Source organism: Populus nigra, chromosome 14 (assembly GCF_951802175.1).
Source record: "Populus nigra chromosome 14, ddPopNigr1.1, whole genome shotgun sequence".
In the NCBI taxonomy this organism is placed as follows: domain Eukaryota; kingdom Viridiplantae; phylum Streptophyta; class Magnoliopsida; order Malpighiales; family Salicaceae; genus Populus; species Populus nigra.
Window position 1 is genome coordinate 11,537,626 of NC_084865.1, and position 25,303 is coordinate 11,562,928.

The 25,303-nt window shown below is 32.9% G+C and overlaps 3 protein-coding genes across 6 annotated transcripts; 1 reads left to right on the top strand and 2 right to left on the bottom strand.

The window, feature by feature from the left end:
• Positions 1-3,972: 3,972 nt before the first annotated feature.
• On the bottom strand, positions 3,973-4,990 carry LOC133672398 (cell number regulator 1-like). The gene is made up of 3 exons (XM_062092802.1): positions 4,678-4,990; positions 4,361-4,573; positions 3,973-4,265 (listed from the first exon to the last, which is right to left on the bottom strand). Exons 1-3 carry the CDS (start codon positions 4,910-4,912, stop codon positions 4,186-4,188), a joined length of 528 nt encoding a protein of 175 aa, XP_061948786.1. The 5' UTR covers positions 4,913-4,990; the 3' UTR covers positions 3,973-4,185.
• A 7,038-nt stretch (positions 4,991-12,028) lies between these two features.
• Positions 12,029-13,134, top strand: LOC133673499 (uncharacterized). Its single transcript, XM_062094350.1, has 2 exons — positions 12,029-12,668; positions 12,809-13,134. Exons 1-2 carry the CDS (start codon positions 12,195-12,197, stop codon positions 12,860-12,862), a joined length of 528 nt encoding a protein of 175 aa, XP_061950334.1. The 5' UTR covers positions 12,029-12,194; the 3' UTR covers positions 12,863-13,134.
• A 3,960-nt stretch (positions 13,135-17,094) lies between these two features.
• On the bottom strand, positions 17,095-21,147 carry LOC133673480 (B3 domain-containing protein Os01g0234100-like). 4 transcript variants are annotated; one of them, XM_062094326.1, is made up of 7 exons: positions 20,894-21,147; positions 20,643-20,723; positions 19,764-19,795; positions 19,501-19,657; positions 19,196-19,402; positions 18,195-18,285; positions 17,095-18,092 (listed from the first exon to the last, which is right to left on the bottom strand). In XM_062094326.1, the coding sequence occupies exons 1-7, from the start codon at positions 21,005-21,007 to the stop codon at positions 17,329-17,331; spliced, it is 1,446 nt and encodes a 481-aa protein (XP_061950310.1). In that variant the 5' UTR covers positions 21,008-21,147; the 3' UTR covers positions 17,095-17,328. The 4 variants fall into 4 exon arrangements, with proteins under 4 accessions (XP_061950310.1, XP_061950309.1, XP_061950312.1 ...); XM_062094325.1 differs by having other exon boundaries at positions 19,501-19,663; XM_062094328.1 differs by having other exon boundaries at positions 20,912-21,146.
• Positions 21,148-25,303: the final 4,156 nt, after the last annotated feature.

Below are 25,303 nucleotides of genomic sequence, written 5' to 3' on the forward strand. Positions count from 1 at the left end.
AGAGGAAGCTTCAAGAATCTATAAGAGTTTGTACTAAACTCTAGGGGTGGCTTCGTGAGATAGAAACCGCATACCATATATCAATTAAAGATAAAGATACTTTTATTTCTGACTTGATGGTAGGACGCGGTGAAATGGCTAGTATTGAGGATGAACTAGCCACAACTAAAAGAAATGTTGCAGAAGATAAAACTTTATTAAACACTGCTTTTGATGTGCTTGTTTCTTTTAAGGAAGAATTGTTCAGGCTGCAAAAGATTAGGAATGGTCCTCAGAAGTTTATGGTCATTCATGGAAATATAACTACTTTATGTAATAATGTTGAGGATGAGCTATTGTTTTTATGGGTGATGTCCATTTTGATAATAGGGCCAAGAGAAATATTATGAAAAATTTGCATGCCTTTCTCATTCTTGTTCTTGACTATGATAGGATCTTTCCCTATCATGCCGAAGCAGCAACTTGCAAGGAATAATTTTCTTATGAATAAGAGAGAATTAGCTCCCAGCTTTTCTCATATCTGTTTGTATGGTCAAGAGCTATGTTGTGTGTTGTATTTTTTTATTAGCTCATGTTATATGTGTTTTCAAATAAAATATAAAACATATTTTCAACAAAAATATGTAGTTTTTGTTATTTTATCTTTTTGTATCATAACTTTATGTTCAAAATAAAATGTGTTGTTGAAACTAGGATATTATATGGAATTTAGTAAGGAGACACTGAATATAAAGGCATAAAGATATAGAGATTTAAAATGTATCATGGAGACAATTCTTAATGAGAATACAAATCTATAATTGGACACAATCTAATCCTAGTGAAAATAACTTAGAGATAATTAATAAAATATGGTGCCAAACCCAATCATGAAAGTAGATAACTTGAAACATGATGGGTGATACAAAGGCTTTAATGACATAAAATTTCTTAAAGTAAACATAAAATGAATTCATCATATAATGATAAAAAGGGGTTCAGAGACCTGGTGGTGTTCTAACAAAAGTATATCTTTTGGTGGTTGAAGTGCTACGGGTGTGGGAGATTTTTCTTTTACTCATCCTACAAGTGGTAAGTGTTAGCATTAATTATTCATGCTACTTTAAATGGTTCATCCCATTTTGGTACTAACTTTTCTCTTCCTTTAACATTCTATGTTACCTCTAGTTTTCTCAATACCATGTCTCATACTTTGAAACACATGTTTTTCACCTTAGCATTATGGTATTGGGCGGCTCAATGTCTACAAGTTTCATTTATCATTACAACTATATGTCAAGCTTTCTTAATCAAATCTAAGTTGGCCTTCAACCTGTTATTTTTTATATACATAAATAAGTGTAACACCCTGTAACTGGGACAACTTATTTCAGCGGGGATAACAGTTTCAATCCTATATGTTAAGAGAAAAGGTGTCTTGCCCATTGAGTTCTTTTAAGTGGTTTTGTATGCCGATAAAATCTCATCAAACAATTCATTCTACTCTATTTTATCTTTTAATATCTTCTTCTTTAAACCATTCAATAATAGTTTATTTACTAGCTCACTTGTCTAATTTTTTATTGTGAAACTAAGGAGAACCTATGTTCGATTATTTCTTAGTGTTGATTATTGCATTGATCTCATGGAGAAGGGATCTTCCTAACATAACATTATACATTAGGTAGATTTTGATCATCATGAATATATATGGAAGCGTACAATAGTTGAGGTATGTGTCGATGGTCATAGAAAAATCCAAGGCACCCTTCATTAACACTTTTCTCTCCTTAATCTCTATTAGATGATTCTTTATTAGAATTAACTTAAAGGTGTCCATGCCTATTTGTATCAGGGCATCCTTTGAAAAGATGTTCATAACACTTCCATCATCAACAAACACTTTATGCATATTATAGTTAATGTAGGACAGTAGAGATAACCAAGCATTTTCATGAGAAAATGTCACTTCTTCCTCATCCTCAAGAGTAAACATAATAAGTTTATGCCAAGGATTTTGTATTTTTATGCGAGTATGTGCTTCATATAGGCCTTATTCTTTCCAGTGGAATTTCTATCAGTTGAGACTCCCAATATCATATTGATTTTTGAGAAAGAAACTTGAAAGTATCAGGTTTTTCTTTTGGTTACTCATGATGTTTTAGTTCTCTTTTCATAAACTATTAGAAATAGTCTTTAGCTACAAAACTCTCATGGTATTTTAGTTCTCTTTTCATAAACTATTGGAGATAGTCTTTAGCTACAAGACTCTTTATTTCCTTTTTAAAGCATAGCATTTTACTGGAACTAATTATATATAGTTTGCTTTATATTGAGAAGACACTTGTAAGGTAGAGCATATAGTTGCTTCCAAAAAGAGTAATTACGCACACCACTAATGAATGCTTTTATCGCCACAGATTCTAGCAAGTTTTTCATTTTTGACATCTTCTCATCAAATCGTTTTAAGCCATGGTGCTTTCTCTTTCTCATTAAGTGATGTTAAAAAGCTTTGTGAAGCTTTTCTTCATATTTATATTGATGCTAAAGTGATCAATTAGTTTATGACACATGTTAACAAAGCTAATTATAGAGATTGGCTCTATACTGTGACCTCAAAACTTGGGACGACCCATAAAAAGTGACGGGGAGAATTTTACATATAATGTTAGTATCTTGGATCACCAATTCAAGATTGTTTCTAATATTTTGAATGTGCTCTCTATGATCAAAGAGGCCATTGTAGTTGTTCAAATTCATCTTTGTAACTATAGAATCTCTAATGAGATGTTTTTTCAACATGTTTTAACAAAATCAAGGTTTTTTTGTCCTCATCCATGCATGGGTTTTTTAGCTTTGGACTACTATGATGGGATTCTGATAAATAATAGGTTTATTGTTGACAACTCTAACTCATGACCTTGCTTTTTGATCTATAAAGATCTTGTTTTAGTGATGATATTTGCTTCTTGGAACGATATGGGTGTTATGCTTACTCTTCTCCACTTCAATTCGCTTATTTTCTTTTTTCTTTAATGAAATGGAGTTTTCTATGCAACGAAGATGTTAGAGGAGTAGGTTGTTGAAAAATTGGTGGTCAATGAACAAGGAAAGTTGCTGGAACTCGACAGGGTTGAAGAAAATAATGGAAGTATGTAACTCTTCCACCTAGTGTTTCTATGTTATCAACCATGAAAAATCTCAAGTGATAAAAGGAATGGAAAAAAGTTTGGATAGTAATCAAACAAAACTTTTCTTTTAAGATTTATATAGACGACTCCACTGATAAAGTCAATGAAAAACTTCAATGAATCCCTCTAGGTTTTTTCATGGCTAACAACGAGTTGAGCTATGATGTTGGTTTGAGGTCACCCAAAAAAAAAAACTTTTTGATACTTAAGTTAGTTTTTAGACTATTTGTTGTTTAAAGGATAACATGAAAAAATTATTTAGCTGATGGAAGAGATGATTTTTCATTTGTATGTGGTTTAGAGATGAGTCTTCCTACCTCTCGTTGGCGATTAAGTTTTATAGAAACTTGTTCCACAACTTACCTTTCCCAAGATAAAGGTGTGACTTAGAGGCGGCAAGGCTATTTCATAGCTCACTCAGCTAGGTAACTATGCTGAAAATATCGTTACTTGTGAAATAAGCAAGCGAGCTTTATTGGTTTAGAAAATGATAATTCATTCTCGTTTTGTTCCAATAAAAAGTGTGGGTTTCAATATTTTATTTATTTAATTGTATGATAAAATTTATTGTGTGTAGAGCATACTCAAATAAAATAATGTAGAAAAATAGGTGAGAGAAAAATATGTAGAAAAATACAAGACAGATCTTCCTCCTCCACTTACCTGGGTTGCATCTAGGCGAGCTAGGCCTTTCAACCAGAGATCTTTTTTTTATGTATAGTACCAGCACCAACCTTTCAAGAGTCGTCATCGAACTTCAACCTATATATCCTTCTCCTTTTCCATCTTAGAATTCATAGTATTTAATGATCAGTCTCAAATTTACTCTTTGCATTCATGTTGATTATTGCATAAAGGAAAAATGTTTTGGGGAACCAAATCAATCCAAACAGCTAGCATCTAAGCACAGTACATTATATTAAAGTTCAAGATATATCATACGAACAGCGAGGGAAAATTAGATGGATGGATGGAGAAAATATTTGTAGAAATACAGGAGTAGTTTCTTTCAATATCATCTGCTCATGCCCCCATCAACAACTGGAGGAGCAACTGTAATTCCCCTGCTTTGTCTATCCATGTTAGCGTGCCAACCTTCAAATTAAACACAGTCAAATGAGTACAATGGTATCAGCTAATAGGATTAATGTTAGTTCTTAAGTATTGTAAGAGAGGTAATTCGTACTTACCAATCCCCATATCAAAACCACGATTCCTGAGTTCTTTATATTCCTGACAAAGTGCACAAGGCTCACAGAAGAAGTGAACCAAGCAATCTACACAAGGAGCCTCTTCCAAGTCATATTGTCCTCTCAATCTTGACCGATAGAAGCACGAGTACAAGCATGACAATCCTGTAAAACCCAGCAGCAGACCATAAACTGCACCACTTGCTGCACAAGCTGCATGAAAAGGCCAAAAGACAAATATTCCGTCACTTAAAAGGCAGCATTTTAACTTGAGAAATTCACTATATATATACAGGTTTCGTTGGATGAGGGCTTACATATTGAACCCTTATTGACTACCTCAGCAATTTGTCCAAAGGTAACACATGGACACATGCAAGTAACGAGACAATTTGCCGGGTCATCGCAACAATGGCAAAGACCAGTAGACCACCGTGTTGCGGTGGCGGTGGCTGAGGAGATATATGGAGGGTAAGGTTGTCTAGTAGAGATGTTCATTGGATACCCTTGGGGTGCGTATTTTGGGTTGTCTTGATATACTGGAGGATGCATTTCTTCAAGTTGCTGTTGGCTCCAGTTATGTGAAGAGAGAACTGAGCTTAAGAAACCTTATAGTTCTAAAAACGAAGTCATTTTTTCTGATAGCTTAGGATAGTTTTATCGCTCCTAGATATTACTTAAAGTTCCAAGATTAATCGCTGTCAATCTTTGACCAGATTTGGGTAGCCCAATCAAAGCAAATCATCCTAGTTGGGTTACACTTTTTCTTTCCTTTCTTCATGTCACACAAAGCTCATTTAATTACGCTCCAAATCTCAAGCCAGTTCATATAATTTCTCCTCTAAGGAAACTGAAAAAAATCATGGCTCTCGGAAGAAAATCTGAAAGTTGGCTTGTGGTCGTGGGCTGTCGAGACTGCTGGAATCTTTAGTAATTAACATCAGAACGATTGGTGGTGGGGGTCATTATAAACTTCAAATTATTAACATTATAAGCTCTCTTTTTATTTTTTTTGTACAGAGGAAATATGTTAATTAAAGATCATTTATAACAATTATCTAAAAAAAACAATAATTTTTTACAATAAATTCATAGCTGGTGCCTGGTGGAGGTGCATGGAAATTAATGAGTGTGTGTATCTTTTATCGATGCATATACATTTCTTTCTTGCGAAGAATCTTTCAAGAAGAAGGACCAACTAGTTTTTAGTTTAGTTTCTTGATGACTCTCTATCCAAGCAACCAAAGTCGCAATCATCATCATACTTGGATTTCACACATGAGCATGATTCTCCCTTTCTCAATTCTTTTCGTTTCGCCTTGCCATTTTTTTTCCTTATCGAGAAATACACTTGTATTCATTTATTTTACATCTACTAAATTCCATAAGACAAAGACATAATATTGACAATTGTTTATGATAAAAGAGCAAAATTTATTATCTACTTTTCTGCTGGATAACTCAAAATTAATATAAAAGGGACTTGTATTATAATTCATTATCGACTATAACAGTTTCAAGCAAAGTTATTAAACTCAATTTAGTTTGACAAGTTGATACGATAATTTATCAATCCAGAACTTGATCTAAATTAGATTTCTTTTGAATCATTTTAAATATTTATCAAATCAAACTTGAATAACTTACCAAGTTAATATGTGTTTTTATTGATCTAGTTAAATCCAAGTAAGATCCAACTAAGTTAATTTTAAAATTTTATTTTTTATGTTTTATCCAAAACAATATCATATTAGTTTTTTCTTTTATTTTTGTTTAAAACAATATTATTTTATTAAAAAGATACATGGTAGCCGGGTTAGACGAAAGATTTAGTATGATAACTAAGGTTTTCATAATGGTTTTATATATGGCTGAGAAGGTAGGGCTGCTTTTGTCCACCTCCACAACATTTATGTGCTTGTTATTAAAAGTGCATGTCGTTTTCTTTCTTTTCTTTTTCTTTTAATTAGAATGAGGGCAGAGGGCAAAGGGCATGCAAGAACAAAGATTACATTCTCCGACGTCTTTAATTATTTTATGGGAATGCATGCCAATATGAGCGTGCAACTTCGCCGATGTTAATTATTTTATGCTTATGTACAAGTGTTATGCCTCATTTTACTTTATATTTGGAAGTATTTCTTTCTTCCGTACGAATATTGGAGCTAAAATTTGAAGTATATTATTTTATAAAAGAGTCAGTAACGAATCTCGACTATCTGAGACCATTAATTAACTCTTTATTATATTATATAGAAGTCTATTAAAATTATCATGATTTTATTCTTTCCGGCCAATAAAAAATTATTCGATACTACACCAAGCTATTTTATTTTTTTTTAATTGCAATATGATAAATCATATCGAGGTGCCTTCTTTGACTCAAGTTTCTTCAACATTTCTCATTCATCACATGTATCAAAATGAGTCTTCCTTTACATTTTGTACGCTATATATATTCTACTATTAGTTAGTCTGACCAGGTAGAGAACATGCATTTCACTACGAGAATAAAGTTGTGAGCTTGAGTTCTAAGTACCATGGAAATTAAGAAAAGATGCGACCAAAACTAAAGAAATGGAAAGGACTGAATATATTCGGTGCTCCACTACAGCACACTCGAGCATAATTATCTCCTTTTTCTTTTCTTTTCTTTTCTTTTTTTGGTGAAGCAATTATCTCCTTTTATGTGCTCGATCGTACGTAATTCTCAAGCAGAACAGCTAACTACAACATTTTGCCATTAGCAAACAGTACTCCATATTCCAAAAACAACATGGCCATAATGTGTTGTTTTCAGGTGAATCCCAACCGTGAAATGACGGTGGAAGATTTCAAAGCCTGGCTTCGTCAGTTTGAAATGGACAACGATGGACGTGTTAGCCAGGAAGAGCTAAAAGAGGCTATTCAAAGCTTGAGGGTCTGGTTTCCTTGGTGGAAGGCTAGGCATGTCATGAAGATAGCTGATACCAATCACAATGGTCAAATAGAAGGTGTAGAAGAAATCGAGAAGCTTGTGAACTATGCTCAACAACATTTGCACATGAAAATTCATCGAAGCCATGGTAGGTGGTGAAGGTGTGTATTTGTCTCTTTGTGCTTGTGCAAGTGATGATTAATAATTCGTGATTCTCCCATGGAATGATCAGCTTCCATTAATTTGTGGTTGAGTTTTTTCCTTCTGTTCTCGACACCATTTGTCTTTGATGGACGTATGCTAGTCCTTCACGAGGTGACAACTTAGTCTTTTAATGGGGTTTAAAACGGCATGTTATTCATAACCAGAGGACTGGGAACATTTGCAAAGTTTCTCTCCCTGATGGATTCATGATGGCATGTCGATCTGTGCAAGTTCACCATGTTTGAACTTTGTTCTTGAACATCATTTGTATGGAATAATTATTTCTTTTGATGCCCATTATTATAAAAATAAATAAATAATCCTGTTTCGATGTCATGTAATTTAACGTTTTCATTAACTCTTCGGAGAAATCAATTTTACTACGTAATTGCGCTTAGTGGAGATACCATTATCTCTGAGATTCTTGTGATCTGGTTACGCTTCTCAATACCAGGTCCAGCCTTTTGATATCCTCAGGCCTAACCATAATAAGCCCAAATTGGTAAATCATCTGGAAAGACACCTTCGAATCCCTATCGATACCACCTAACCTTTCCCAGATCGCGCGCACAAAAGAATGGAAGGATAAGTCTCTACGAATTAATTATATATTGAAAGTGTGATTATAATTATTTTTTAAAATTTTTTTATTTAAAAATATATTAAAATAATATTATTTTTTTTATGTTTTAAAAATTATTATAACACTTCAAAAAATATGAATATGGTGTTTTTCTTATATCCCTTTTACAATTTAATTATTATAGATTATTATAGTAATTTTTTTTTGTTTCGATCATCGAATTTTTTTTTCCTTCTCAATTGGATTTTTTATGGCTGAATTCATAGCCGATTATTTTTAATTTATTAAGGAATGGTAAGATTAAAAGAAAAATAATCAAAGTGGAAAAGGTGGGGGGAATGGTTTTTTGTCTGGTGTTGTCAGTTAGTTCTATTCTATAAAAGGAGTTCTAATAAAAAGAATTTCTATTTATCTGGTCTGAAAAGATAGATACGAAATTGTTTTTATAATTTAAATTATAAGTTTGATAAATTTACCTAAATATATTCAAGTGGTTTTTTTATAAAGTTTTTTTAAATTTAATTTTTATTTTTATCCTTTAATATTTGATTGATTTAAATTATACTTTATAATTTATTTTGATTTTTTTTATAAGGTAACCACATTCTTATAACCCCTATAATGAAATTTATAGGTTTGCTAGAATTAGTCACAATCAATCTAATATGTAACTATGTTAATATTTAAAAAATGAGTCATCAAATATATATTATATTTTGAATTTATGATTTTTTTTAAAAAACATGTTAATAATATCTTTAATTTTTTTTTTTTACTATGAGGCCAAGTGACTAGTTGATCAACTATATAGCAAGGGCAAGGGAACAGGTAAGTTGGATTGATGAATAGAATTTGTTTTGCCATCAGACAGGAGAAGAACGCAATGTCCACATGTACACTTCCGTACGGTAGGCAAAGTTAGATATATATATGTGGCCATTAAACACTAGTAAATTAATATTAAAAAAAAATCAAATGTACGAACGACGCTCTTCGAAATTAGGTTGGCAATCAATAGAAACCATAGGCTTTGCTTGCTCCTATAATTCTTTCTTAATATGCGATTTTGAATCCCTATACTTTACATTATTTTGTGATTTAGTCCTTTCACTAATTCCTTGTTTCCTAAAATACCCTTTCTTTCTACTCAAAATTTCCAACATAAACCGCTACAAACAACACCGAGAAAGCATTTAAAAGGGGCAGCTGGGAATCCGAGAAAGATCTGATGGTCAACTGTACTCAAGCGACTAAACAATAATCTGCGAAACCAGGAGTCCCAACCTACAAGGGCACAAGCAAGAGAGGCACCAAGCTATAAACTACTCGTGGTCTGATTGAAGAGGTTTGACTGGTCTTCACCCAAGGCATCGGTCCGTGGGGATCCCGGCACGTGGCAGAGCCGGATTCGTTTGAGGGATTGAAAAGGGTTTTAACCATGTGAGTGACAACCATGTCCTTTGGGTACAAGTTAAATTGAAGAGACTATAATATTGAAGTCCAGGGCCTTCTTTTTATTCTTCCTGGCCTGGCCAGGCCTGCGCTGCACATGTTACTAAGACCTATCCCAGTGGTACAAAATGTCTCAGTGTACTTGCTGTCTTATTATCTTTATCTGTCTTCAAGATGCCACTCCCCAAGTTGGAGACCTCTCCTTTCCATTTCCATGGCATCTTTGTATTTGTTTTTAAAAAAAAATCAAGGTAATAATCTCTTGGTATTTTTTTATTATTGTTTTGATGTTAAAAATAAAAAAATAGTTTAATATATTTTCAAATAAAATATATTTTAGAAGCAACTTCTTCCTCTGCACTCATGCAATCCCTGAGTAGCTGATCACCAAATTTGTTTAATTTAATCAGATCCCATATAAGAGGCGAAATCTCCAAATCCAAGAGTTGAATTTGTTGATTCCAGGCTTTGCCAACTATTTTTTTCTATTTAATTATTAGATACTCAAAATATCTCTGCCTTTCATGCTGCCACTACACTTTCAGGACAAGTACTACTGGTCCTCTGGACTCCCCTGCTTGTTGTTTAATTTTTATTTTTTTTAATATATAGAGAAAAGAAATTAAACAGCAAACAGACTAGCCCAGAGGCCCAAGAGTACTTGTCCAGAAGCAAAGGCGACTGACTGTATCCCTTCTTCCCTGTCGTTGTATTCGCTGAATGTGTAATGCCCCATTGTTCCACAGAAGTTACAAGAACTAGCAAGCAACAGGAGAGGCTAGGTCGACTGGTAACTACATTAATGTCTATAAATATCAACTCAACTTTGGTGGAGAACTTTACTCATCCATCGGTCATATATCAGCTTCAATATCTGTAAATTAAATATTCATTAAAATAATGTAACGGAATTAATGTATCTTTACATGATATTAAAGTTTAAATAATACAAAAATATCGGATATAATATCTGAAAGATTATTCAACATATATAATATAAATCCGTGAATTGCAAAACAGGTTCTAAGTATCATGGATTAATGTTAAAACAAATTAAACAAAGTGATTGGGAGATGGGATTAGGGTTGAGGATAATGAAATTAAACCTGGACGGGTGTAATTAACTAAACAAAGATGATCACTAGCTGGATTATATTATATGCTTCATGGCTGCCACTAATTAATTAGTTCCTAATTACGAATAATTTGATCCCCGCTAGCTAGCTGTGTAGTGTTTGATTTACGAGATTTTCATATCGTTTCTATACCAATATTTTTTTTGAAGCAAAGGGCTAAAGGGAGCTGATGATCACGTGGTTCCTTGATGGGTCGGTATCGATGGCCAGCTCATTCACTACCTATTTACTTGCAAGTCAAAGCTGGTCAAATTATCCAATGCATGCCACCCCAGCCCTTCTGGACTACTCTATCACTGTGCGCCACTATTTCCACGCCTCTCTAACTTAGCTAAAAACAACTAGATTGAGCATTTACGCCCTTTATCTCTTAAACAAAGAAAGCTGTAGCACTGTATGCCAGCAATGGATACCAGCCATCTCCCTAAATCTGGCTACATGACAGCTTATTTTATCACAGCCCTCCATCATCTGTATCATTTACTCACTGTCCAGGCCATAAATGATTCTTATCTTTGCCTGTCTCCACATGCATGCATGCACTTCTTTTGAAATTGTGCATGTATACAAGATTTTTTATGAGCTAGAAAAACGTGCCATCATGCATTGATGGCAAGAACATTGCTAAGTTGGTAAGAAAATAGATAAAAAGAAAATCATTTCAATAAGATTTAAATCGGTAATCCTGTTTCCCCGTTCTCACCTCTTAATTAGCGTTTTTTTTTTTTTTGGTGATTAGAGTTAATGATGCATTTGTAAACGTTCAAACAAATTAATTATTAATCCTACATAAATGAGTGCTTTCGCCATTACCAGTAGCTTGAGAATATTGTGAGACATGGAACCCAGCAATGATCATCACTTAATAGTTAATGTAATTCCCAAATCATTTCTAGTTGTTGGTTTGTCATCTTTCACGAATAGGATCTTCCCGGATTTCTATTTTGGCCACATTGATAAAGAAAATGCGGGCTTAAATTTTAAATTCTTTTTTACAAATCTTCGTAAAAAAGAACACCAATCAATAAATCTCATTCTCAATTCAAAGAAACTTCGAGAGAAGTACTATTCAAACATTAATTTTTAAAAAAAACATGCATTAACGCCTCCTGGTTGGTTCCTCCTATGAAGAGACTGCGTACTATTTTATTCACTGGCCAGTTTATTGTTTTAGAAAATGGTAGATGAGAAGAGTTTCTTGGTAACTTCACCCACACGGGCCACATTCGAGGAAAACAGTAAAAAAATATGGGATTGTATATAGAGCTTCAAAACAGGTCATCATTGAATACCAATTACATGTCATGACAAAAAAAATCACATCATGGATTCATGGTCATGCCATGCATGAATTCAAAAGTAAAAAACATACTACATGTTCTAGCTTTCTAGCTAGCCACCTCCCTCTCCCTGACTCCCTCCCTCCTTAGATATAAATACAAACACTACTGGGTGGGTTGTAACAGTGTGTGGGGGTCCCCTATAGAATTTATTAGGGCTAAATATTTTTCTTTCTCATTTTCCATGTTGTTTTGAAATCCCATGGCATGTTTAGACATGTACAACTCCGAGCACAAAGGTTATTGCCCTCCCATGAGCCCTAGAATCTCCTTTTCTAATGATTTTGTTGATTCCCAACAGATTATGAAGCAAGAAAGGAGCTCAAGAGAGACCCCAGTGTCCACTGACTTTGAATTCTCAGTGACAAACTACTCCATGATGAGTGCTGATGAGCTTTTCTTCAAGGGCAGGCTCTTGCCATTCAAAGATAATGGCAGCAACCAAATGCAAAGGACTATTAGAGATGAACTTCTTGTTGACGATGATGAGGGTGATGAAGTTTCACCGAGGCCACCTAAAGGTTCTACAAGGTGGAAAGGGCTCCTGGGCCTAAAGAGAAGCCACATTGGTTCCAAGAAAGTTGATAAGAGTGAAGGGTCTATGGAGAGATCAGTTGGTGAAAGTAGAAGGTCCGGTTTTGTCCATGAGGAAGTGCAACATAGCAAGAGTTCACAGGTTAGAATATATATAAATATAAGAAAACTAGCTTGCAATTAACTATTTTCATTTTTCATTTCAAAATTCTGAAAAAGGAAAAGAAAACTTTCAGTTTTGTTTAGGGTTTATCCTGATTTAACTTTGTGTTATAACTGCAGGAGATTGTGAGTGAAGGAGGATCAAGTTGCAGAGATGTGGAGATTGGAATATAGTGAGTGATCTGTACTTTGGTTAGAGTGGAATCACATTAATTTTTTGGAAGAGGAAGATGATGGTGATTTTCTTCTATTTTTAGCAGGAAGTTTGGAAAAAACTTTTAGAGATCTTAATTTGTGTTAGTTTGGTCGGTTATCAAACTTTGATTGACCTTAATTTCTCCTTTGTTTTTTGAGCTCTGCTGTCCTTATCATCTCCTACAAGTTGGTGTTTTGGCTGTTTTCTTGTACAAAATGTTTGCAGTTGAAATATTGCAAGAATTCCTCTAGTCCTCGTCTTCACCACTGCATCTCATCGATAGATCTGTAGCTGGGTTCACAAAAATATATAAACACTGAGAACATTCACTATCTCGTAATTTTTCTTGGGTTTTCTAACATGATCTGCATTGAAGAAAGAAGAAGAAGAATCCATTTTATTTTTTATAATTAGTAGAAATTAAAATTGTACCGTTTCTTTAGAATTCATGTCAATGATGGAGTTCAAACTGTCTTTTTCATTCTTGATATACTGTGGAAATGGAGTTTGGCACATGGATACCCCAACTTTCTAATAAATTCTATATATAAAAAAACAATATTTCTATTTCATCATGTTCTATCCTAATTTGTCTTCACTTGACTCCTTGTCCATACAAATGAGACTTCATAAGATTTATTATATTTTTTGTATTCTTCTCCCCTCTTGGGATCTCGTGAAATCTCATCAATGGAGTTAATTAGAACTATTTTGTAACAAAAAAGAAGAACTACAGTAGTTTATTAGTGATATTTAAGATAGGGCTGGGGCCAGATGATGAGAGCTATATGCATATGACAGCCACATCCCGGCTGTTCATGCTGTAAGGTGCAGTTTCAACTTTGATCACTAACTACCCGAGTAATGGAAAATGGAACACTTTGCATATATTTGACAATTAATTTATAGAATTAGACGTCGAACCGTGTGGGATGGGTTTTTTTTTTCAATAAAAAAAATGTTTGAAAAAATATTAAATTAAAAAAAAAAACAATCACATAAAAATAGTTGAGCTAACACAATTAAATCGCTAAATTTATAGCTCATATAACAAGATTGATATAACCTAATAAAATAAAATGCAAAACTTGTTTTTTTAATAAAAAATATGAAATGATAAAATCAAAAAAGAAAATAACTAAAAAAATAAATGATATCAATTTATATTTTTCAGACTCATATCTAGGTAGGTTATTAGATTGGAAGCATCATACATGAAAAAACTACAAAACTCAATTTCCAATCCATTAAATATTAAATAATAAAATTAAAAAAAAACTATACAAACAAATCCAAAAAAATAAATAGTAGTTAAAAAAATAAGGATTAACATTGAAATACAAAATAAATCAGAGAACAACTAAAATTTTTATTGAAGGGTAAAATTAAACCGATCAAATGTTGAAAGATGGAATTGGAAAAAAAATAATTAAACTATTAAAAAAGATTGAAAAAACTAAAGAAAATAGAAATTACAAGAATGGGAATCAACATGAAAATAAAAAAAAAATTAAAGGAAAACTAAAGTTTTTTGATTGAAGGATTAAATTGAAAAGAAAATTCAATTTAATAAAAAAACATTTAAAAAAATAAAATTAAAAATAAATTAGAGGACAACTACAAATTTTTTATTGAATTGTAAAATTGAAAATTTAACAAAAGGAAAATTAAAAGAATAGGATTCAAATTTGAAACAAAAAATAAATTAGACAACTTCGAATTTTTTATTAAGTTATGAAATTGAAAAGAGAAATCAATTAACAAAAAAATAAGAATGAAATTTTTAAAAAAATAACATATCACCAACTAGGATTAAAGAGCGAAGTTGAAAACAAATCAAAATTGTACAAAAAGGCCTACAACAAATATTAGAAATCAAAAAAATAAAGAGTAGAGTTGAACTTTCAATAAATAAAAGGGTAACTCTGAAATTTTACATGATTATTGCAAATTTCAAGAGGATGTGATAAAAAAAAGAGTAAAAAGAAAGTGTCATCGGCATCCCATCATTGCACTGATGCCAACATGCGTCGTCCCAATAGGAAGAAAACAACGTAATGTTTCCAATGACATGGTAGAATAAAGGTTTTGGTTGATGAGAAATGTCGCACATGTCATCTAAAGGGCTCAAACACCTCCCACATGCGCCACCTACTTTACTTTTTCAATTATATTTTATATTTGTTCAAAAACAAAATTGTCTTTTAACTAATCTAATAATAATAGAAAAATCAATGTGGAAATGTGAAATTGCCCTAAATTCTAGTTTTTTTTTTTCCACTATGCTTTTAAAGTCTGAAAAGACTTGTTTGTCTCTAAAAAATTTGGAATAGACTAATGGATACCGTAAAAAAATCAAGTGACCTAATAGCTAGTTTAAAGATTTTGGTAGGAATTGTACTGCTCCAGGGTGAATATTGTTATCTAGAGTTTTAACTTTTGTCAATGTGGTGTTTCAAACACCATGCACATTAACAATATTCACCCTGGAGTGGTACAATTAATAAAAAAAGTTATTATTAATGTCATATTGAATTTCCTACTTGTCGTAAATCAACATTTTTTTAATTATATATGTCTATCAGTGATCAATTCAAAATTCAATATGACATTATTATCTTTAATAACAACTTTGATGTTTTCTTCTGGCAACAAACCTCTGTTGATCATACCAAAACCATCTTAAAATTCTTTTAGTGTTAAGTTTGGAATAGGCTGGTCCGTTAAGTTCTTTTATAGTTATAAACTTTACCTACTTTGATATCTTTGAGTTTGCTTCCAGAAACTCTTTTGGAGTATCAAAATATTCTTTACTATCGTGAAAAAATCCTTGTAGATCCTCATTTATAGTAATTTTTGGATTTTTTTTCAACTCTTAAATTCAATGACATCTTAAGCTTCTTCCATATTTGATTTTGATGGTTAATTCTAATCCATAAAAAACCTATAATCATCAAAAATTTCAATTTCAATAACATATTCATCTAGTCAAGAGAAGTTGCCTTCTTTGCTCTTGTTTTTGAAACATATTCTCACACTAACTATGAATCCAATGATCATCACCCTCCTCATAATTCTCTAGGTTTTTCACTGACAATTGATGGGTTAATTCTACAAACTATCTATGCAATTCCTCTATCATAAGCTCTTGGATATTTAATTTTTTAAGATGAAACCTCCTCATTCTTTCATACATGAGCACATCATGTTTTGTGGTATTTTTCAGTTATGATTATTTAAAGCAATTAATCATTAGAAATTGTTAAGCTTTGATACCAACTATAAAGCAATTAGACATAAGGTATTCAAAGAACAAGGAAGACATAATTTTCAAAAAAAAAAAAAAGATCACACAAAAATCCTTATTCATATTTCTATTACTAAATACTTAATTGCTCTAAAAAAACAAGGGTCACAGTCTCTTAAACAGGCCTTTTAACTATTTTTCTAGTTGACCAATTTTAAGCACCTGCACCAACATTCCCAAGTTAACTATTCATTAAAATACTTCTTGTTAGGAGTGGCCCTTGACATGGTGGAAGGTAATAGGTACATATCGATGTAGCAGGGGAGGTTGTGACCACTAGCAGGTGAAGGATTCTGGTATATCTAGGGACGCAATTACACAAATTGAAACCTGATAATTCCAATTGATTTTTCATGCTACCATATACAATTGTGAGCAGATAAAGGAGGATAAATTTGTAGTGTTTCCTTCGAGGAAGTTTTTGATAAACTTCAGTATTACCTGCATGCCATCTAGACACTTGAAGAATGAAGAATGAAGATCGAAGATAATGAAATGAAGGGCAGATAGCAAGTAATGGAGCAGCGGTGAGTTTATGGCTCGGCCATGCTTATTGCTTGCTTCCTGCCAACATCGTAAGGAAAAACGAGGAGCACAGACGGTAGTGGACAGCATCTTGTGCCCTGCTTATTGCTTGCTTTCGATCACCAGGAAAGAAAATATGATGAGTGCAAACCAACAATCAGCTAGAGACCAAATTCTACAGCAAAAGTAGAGCATCAAGTCCACCTAAATGCAAATCTTTTAAGGAGAGCAACGAGATTCTTCACAACCTACAGCCGGCCTAGCCATAACGTCCTTTCTCTCTTCTTTTATTCTTTGTTTTTGTTGAACAAGCAAAGAACATAAACTTGCATTAGTGCCCTGCTCTTCCAAGAAATCTCAAGTTCGAAACTCTCAGAAGAAAAAATAAAAAAACATAAACATAAAGGATGGTCACGTGCGACTTAATGTACATGCACCATCTTCCTAGAAATGGCAACATATAAAGTCCTAGAATGTTACAGCATTGTTCTCATATAAATTCCTAAAAACGTTAAGAGTCACAGCATTGTCCACATTATAAATCTTAAACCAAACACGTTACAAAAGCTGTTTATAGTAACCAGGGAGAAAAAAGAAAAGGCGACAAAAACATCACCATGGAGCAAGAACCTGTTCTTGAAACTTGAGCTCATAGCCTTCAGCTTTCGACTTGAGCCTTTCAACATCAGCACCATATCTTTCATAGGTTTCCTTCAATTCCACAAGCTTTGCTTCAAGATTTCTTATCTCATCTTCAGTTCGCACTCGTTTGAATCTAGCTTCTATATACCTCCTTGTTTTTGTGGCGCCTTCAGAATCGAAGGCAAGGCTTAAAAGGAGACCTAGCTTGGAGCGTAAAAATCCAACATTCATGCCAAATAGCTCAGAAGCCTTCAAAGCCTTGTCCCAAGTAGCAAATTCATCGCGTGAGGTGTTAAGAGTGCAAGCTCTCATTGCATCAGCAATATTAACAGTTTCAGAAATTATCCCAGCAATCAGCTTAAGATTAACTCCCTTGATAAGATTGTCATGAAGGAATGCATTCTGACTGCAGCAGAGTTTGTAGTACTTATTCCGAATGTCTTCTGAAAGTTCCGAATCTAAAAGTAACCCATCAACCAGAATGTTGAAATCCTCAAAGCTTTTGATGTCTTTAAATTGAACAGCAGGTAACGATAACTTGAAACCTTCTAGAACTTCTGAACCAACCTCTTCACTATCATTTTCAGATTGCTCGGCGGGTTGGCCAGCTTGCAGGACTGACGGTCTCAGTTGGCCAGACTTCTTATTTTTCTTTTGAACAATAGCTAGTGGAAGAGACCTGGGACGCTTCCTCTTTGAACTTTTACTAGCAGTATTGCCCCTTTCAGCGTTATCTTTTTTTACCAAGTTTGACACCCAGATGCAACAAGGAAATATTAAAAATTAACATACACAGGAAACCAAAAATTGCAAGACAGAGCCATAACCCAACTTGCCTGCAATGTTTTGTTTAATTTGAGCATCCAAATTCAGCAGACCTAGAGCACCATCCACTTCGGTCAAATCATTTGCCCTTATTACGTACACCTGCATCAATGAATCAGACACTTGTCATGAAGGGGGTGACTCCAAAAGTAAAGCTCCAGTAAAAAGAAATTGCATGTCTTCATGATTTGCACCACTTATATTGCTGGAATCAGTCGAAGTGGAAAATTAACAATTTGGCTGTATTGAACAAGGGAAAGCTGTTGCTCCTTCAATAGAACTCAGTAGGTAGGGCATGCCATGACACCAAACATATTATTGGACATCTTCAATTCGTAGTTGCTGTGTCAGTCAAAAATACCTTAATGCTATTGGCTAGTAAAACTTCATGTGTTAACTTATATTTCTGACAGAAGTTACTCTCCAAAGGTATCATTTATGTATTGTAGGAGGGGAGGCACTTGGTATTAGACTTTCAAAGGGTCTGTCAAAGATGAATTCCAATACTTGACTGGGTTCCAAAAAACTTGGACTTCAAACAACAAAGTGAGTTTTTTCACATAGCCTGCAGATGATGAAACATGCGCAAAATGAACCTGGTGAGGCAGTAGTGAAGTTAATTTTGCCCCCAGTATTGTGTTTCTCATGTTCAAGTCCCACAAGGATTACTGGTCATTCGTCCTGCCACTCTCTTGTCAAATCAGATATGATGTGAGTTATTTCCATAATTCAGCCTTTATTCCACAGAATAAAAGACAGTTCCTAGTTTCCAAACATGAATCATTCTCCCACCAACCAAAAGGCAGATGATAATCATTTCCAGCATGTTCTAAGGTATTTTCTACACTTACGAACACAAGGAGTCATGCAGCTCACATTAAATGTAGTAATTTCTATGTTTTTGCCATTTTATCATTCAAATTTCTAAGTTTCTAACCCAAACACATACCATATAATGAGTGCTGAAAGAAAAGGTCAGCATATGAACATAACAATCAATTCAAACCATCACCTTAAATGTGCAAGATTCGATTAATTGAAAGACCAATACATCCCCTTCAAACAATCGGTGTGCAACACAGAACTGTCTCCAACCAGCACTCAAGCCTGTCTTATATGCAATGTATTTCATCTTGAATTCCTTCCCACATTCATCTTGCAAAGTCACTGTAGCATCCACATGTGGTAAATGTGCTCTACAGAATTGTCCAGGAAGCCCCTGTTGTATGAAAATAACCATGTCATAGCATATGTAAGCCCGTGTTTCTTTGGGAGGTTATCAACCAACTCAAGCTCATGCAATGTTGTTGCTCTTACCATCCAAAAACAACTAGCAACATGTGATCTGACCAACGATTTCACAAAGCTAGGGAATGCTGGTTCTAGATTGGATTGGACCTCTTCTGCCCGAATCAAAGCAGATGACCTAGTTTCTCCAACAGTGTTTGATCTTTCAACTGGAGCCCTATTCTGCCTACAGCTTCAGCAAAAGCAGAAACAAATGGATCACAAGTTAGATTTTCAAAAGCCAAACAGCTAAGACTGAAATAAAAGAAAGGCATAGTCTATTCCTCACTGACCAGATACACTTCCCTGCATGACCTGATATCACCTGTTCAAGAATTTATCACAGTTCTTGTTAGTATACAACTGAGAGAGCAACATATATCACTAGCTAGTTATGGTCCTAAAGAAGCGAGATACTGAGTGGAAAAGTTTACAAACAATCCTGCATCTAAGCATTTCCAAGTGCTCTCAAGTCTCTAATCAGCATTCGTGCAGTTGCAAACCCAAGACTAACAATCCCCCATGTACAACTTGAGGAGCAATACCATCACTACACTCATTGTAATAGAGAACTAAAGTCATCTAGATTAATTTTGGTTGACAAAATAAGAATGACATAAAACATACCACAAGAAAGGCTAAAAACCAAAAGTCAGATATCAGCAGGAAACAAAGTTCCAGAAGTCAATTCCACCTGAATTATATTATTTGCAGAAAATCCCAGCTGCATAGACGTATGGGTCCAATTAACTTGCAAATGAGGGGTTAGTGATTTAGTTGAGTTCAGTAGATGACTAGATGGGTAATAGTTTTGTAAGAAAAAAAAACATTGCAGGATGAGACAAAGACTTTATCTATAATCAGTCTAGTTAAACAGGCAGCCATATTGTAGCCAATGTCTTTCATCTGAGAAGAAGGAAAGGAAATGGAAAACAAAAAGGGACAACAACTGTCCCCGACAGGAAAAGGCTCATATCCATGTCCAAAAAAAAAACACTAGAGAAAACACCTTGTCATACAACAAACAATTAGATGGCAAATCCATAATGTAGTGATACTATCAGCAAGAACTACAAAATACCCCATCTCCCCTACTTGTCAGGCAGGCATTACATTCCTCACATAAAACTAGAGGAGCTAAGCAACAGCATAACAGGAATTTCTTAACTTACAAACTTAAGTTTGGAATCCGAATATCTTCTCTTAATCTTCAGACGCTTGGCAGTAGTCTCCATCGGACTCTTCTGCTTACCCTGCCAACATTTAACATCCAAAATCACATCTTAATCACCTATTTCAAAAAGAAAAGAAAAAAGAAAAAAGCGAGATCTGAGGCGTCAGGTGGTGTTATTCTGTTAGAAACCAAGATGATGAAGATAGACAGGAAGAGAAACAGAAAAATTGATGAGGAAAGAGAGAGAACTAATTGAGCGAGAATTACGTCTCCGTCTTCCACATATTTCCGGTTCTCTCCATGAAACGGCTGCGGTTTAATCAAATCTGTTTCTTCAACTTCTTTCTTCACTCTTCCGCTCATGATTTCTCACCCAAATTTCTGAATAACAACCACAGGATTCGATCGAAGCCAAACCCCTGCCTTGCCTAGCCTTGTCCTGGAAAATGATTTTTTTTTTCGCTACAAAATCGTTTTTGTTAGCGTAATCCGACTGGAAAAGGCCGCAAAACGACTCCTTAACTGTCCAAATAATGTCGTTTTGGCCAGGTCTCCACCTTTTTTTCTTCCACGTGGTTTTCACGTGGATTGCTGGATTCTTCATGCTTCATTTGTGAGTGTGCCTGCACAATTTGCTGGATTTCGCCTGATGGTTTTAATTTTTCTTCTTTTTTTTTCTTTGATATATTGATATTACGCATATCTTTATTTAATTAATCTATCTTATACATCCTATAAAAAAAATAGAATTATATATATAATAGTTGATTTTTGAAATCATGAAAAATAAATAGAAAAAACTTTGATGTTTTTTGAAAATTCTAAATTATAATAAAAAAATAACACGCCAATAGTTTATATAAAAATTAAAACTAAATCTAAATTTAAATACGAAAAGTAATTAAAATCTTATTATGGTGTAAGGATTATATTTTTTATAATATAAAAAATATAAGAAGGTTATTCTTACAACATTGATAATATTATCATTAATCTTATTTATCATAGTGTAAGGATCATATTTCTTTTGTTGTAGCTTCTTATATAATCTTTTTTTTATGTAGAAACATTATCACTCTATCTCATTACTTGAATGCTTTAAGACGATGCTGTCTATTGACAGCCTCTTTGTAATTGGCATTACATCTTCTAACATAGTTGATGTGTCCATAGACATTTTCATCTTATGAATCGATACAAGATCTATCACATGTCTAAGATAATATCAATAGTTTTTTTTTATTCATCTCATGTGACTAGCCAAGCCTCCTCTATACAAATCCCAAATGACTTTCTCTTATAATGAAAAACAACAAATGCAAAATTTGATTATTTCCCATCATGATTGTGAAAGTCATCAACAACAAATTCTCACTACAACAGTTATCTCATAACTCACTAAAATCTTTATGATGCTCATGAAGTTTTTTCACACAATTGAACCTAATGATCGCTCCTCTTAAAGTAACCACTAAGGCTACTCTTCTACTCAAAATATTAAAAACTCTGTTATAAACTCCAACCTTATACATAATTTTGATTAATTTCAAAAAGGACATCGTAGTGGATTAATGTGTAAAAAAGGTGAAAATAGAAAAACAAATCGCCACCTAGTTTTATGATAACTAAGAACCCTAACTAGTTTTTTATAGTTTATAGGTAAGAGGCTGATTATGCCAAATAAAAGATAAAAATCACCCAAAGCTTTGTGTTCATTTATTATGATGAAAATACCTTTTGTACTTACATACTAAGAATTTACATAAATTTTTATGTGCTTTATGTATTGATGGTAAAATGCTATGTGACTTAAGACAATGATTTAGGATTTAGGCCAGGTTATTGGGCTTAATCCTCACTTTTGGAATACAAGCATTAGACCTAAAAAAGATGGTGAATGATAAATTAGGTTTTGGGCTATTTCTCGTGTTATATAAAAAATAGGCTTGAGGACCACTGCTTCATCTCAATAGGTCTATGTAGGATAGTGTCGATCTGGCCTGAATTCCCTCACCACGTTAAGAAAGGATGTCACCTAACACATGAAAATAGATTCACATGCATCAAACAAATTGTTATTTTTTTTTAATTTATAATAATGAGTCATGTATTAAATGTTCATATTATCCACTTATCAATATCTTTAAACAACAAACAAATGGTTCATTTATCTAATGGTGGCTTCACTGATAATAACACAATTATTACATAACAAAATTATGGAAGAAAAATGTTTCACATGTGCAGCGTAGCGGCGATCATCCTCCAAGATCGGGATGGTTAGGAATGATGTAGATGAAAAGGGCAAGGAAATCTTGTTTTTTATAAGTAGAAAAAAAAAGAAAATAGGAGTCACCACCTAGTATTTTGGTCATTAGAAACCTTAATTAATCTTAAAGTATGAGAAAGGGAATTGATTGCGTAAAGGAAAGATATTAGTACTTCTAATACAACTTATCTAAAGTAAGCTAGGAAAGGACAAGGAATTCTTGTCCTTCATCAATAGAAAAAAAAAGAGGAATATGAATCATCACCTAGTATTTTGATTACTAGGAACTTTAAGTAATCTCAGAGTATAGGGAAATGGATTGATTGTGTAAATGGAAGGTGTTAGCACGCCAATACGACTTACCTGAGATAAGCTACTTTGTTTAATTATCTGATATAAACTAAGAAAAAATTGTATTTTATAATCATTGACCTGTCTAAGGTTTAAAAAAAATCTTCCTCAATAAAGAGGTCTTTAACTTATCAGATTAAAAACCTAACCGTTCTAATGCTAACAAAAAAATAAATGTCTTTTAATTTAATATCATGATTATGTCTTATGTATAAGTTTATAATCTTACGTATTAAAAGAAATAAAATAAAACGTTTTGGTATTTTTGAAATATAGGACAAAATCCTTTGGAAATTTACAAAGTCGTAAAATCCTTGCAATATTTTTAAGTTAATTAACCAACCATTAAATCAACTAAATTTAACCTTTATTATTTATAACTTTTAAACTGATTTTTAAATAAAAAACAAAAAGAAAATAGAAAGAAAAATATTTCCTCATCATTGAAAGCTTTCATGACATAGATATATTCTAACGAGAGAAAGCAAATATATAATTAGCCAAACAATTAAATTAATCTTTTTTTATATGATTGAAACTTTATTTCAATTGTTTACATAAACAAAGTCTAAGTTGATCAAAATTAAACTGTTAAATTTAGGCTCGTCTTGTTTAGAAAAGAGCTTTCAATTCGTTAATCTTGAAAGACATATTAAGGTTCATCCTTTGGCAAACCAAGTTTTTAAAAGAGTTGTCCTTGAGTAGTGTCATAACTTATTTTTAGGTTATTCCCAAAACTTTTACCCTTTTTCCTTTTAAAATAATAAAAATAATAAATAATAATAGCAAGAAAACTGGCATTTAAGAAAAAGCATGTTGAGGAGTATTCCAAATATACAGAAAAATTAAGATGCAATTTTAGATGGAATTAAGAGCCTAATTATACCTATTGTACCCAAAACTAGAAAGATAATACAGATTCAAGGTCAAATCAAATCATTATTGGATGAATCTATATAAAAATTAAGCCCAATGATATAATTAGATTTTTAATAGGCCAATTTGATTTAATCATGGGCCAAATTAAAGTTTAATTATATTAAAGAATTGATTTGGATCCAATTAAAGGATTTAATTAGGTACAAGGACTTAATTATACTTTAAATAGGTTGAATTAATTTTATTTGGAACTAAATTGGTGAAAATTAAAATTGGAAACCTAATTTGAGCTTAATTTAGAAGATTAGAATTTTATAAAACCAAACTTAATTTTCACAAAGTCAATTGGTTCAAACCAAGGGTAAAATTGCAAGAAAATAGGTTGAAAAAAATGTTTTGTTTTTGTGTATACAACCAAATCCTACAAGTTTTTCATGCATATTTTCAAAAATGATAAAATTGTATTTTTATAATGTTTTAAAAATATAAAATGGAGATCATAACTAGGTTATGATTATTCATTAGGATTTGATCAAAATACAAAAAAACCATAACAATTATCATATTTGAAATGTTAGGAATTAGTTATATTTAGAAAATAAATACAATGTTAAATTTTAAAACTTAGAATAATTATGATTTAACTTAATAAGATAAAGATTTTTTCATGAAGAGAAATTTATCTTAAATCTTAGATAAGATCAATATACAAAAACTTATCGTAAAAAAATAAACAAATAACAATAAAAATTACGGTAAATAAAATGTACTGAGAGTAATGTGTCACATCTAACCCTGTAACTGGATTCTCTTGTGCTAAAATTTTTTAAGTAATCATATGATCCCTTTTTCTTTCGACACATTTTCAGGAGAGAAACCTGTTGTCATTCTGGACGCCCCGACAAGCATCACCATGTGATTAAACTTATATGGTCGGTTTTTACTCTCTTTTTTTCCCTGACAAGAGTGGTGCTTCAGCAGCCTCAAGTGATTAAATCACCCGACCACATTAGGTCTTCTTGGACTGGCCTTATAGGTTGGGTTTTTATTTAATGGGTTTAGGTTTGGTTTTGTCTTTTTACGATGACCATGGATGACAATTTCACTACTATTTTTTTTAATTCTGTTGCGTTATCAATTAGGTGGGAATTATGAGCTTG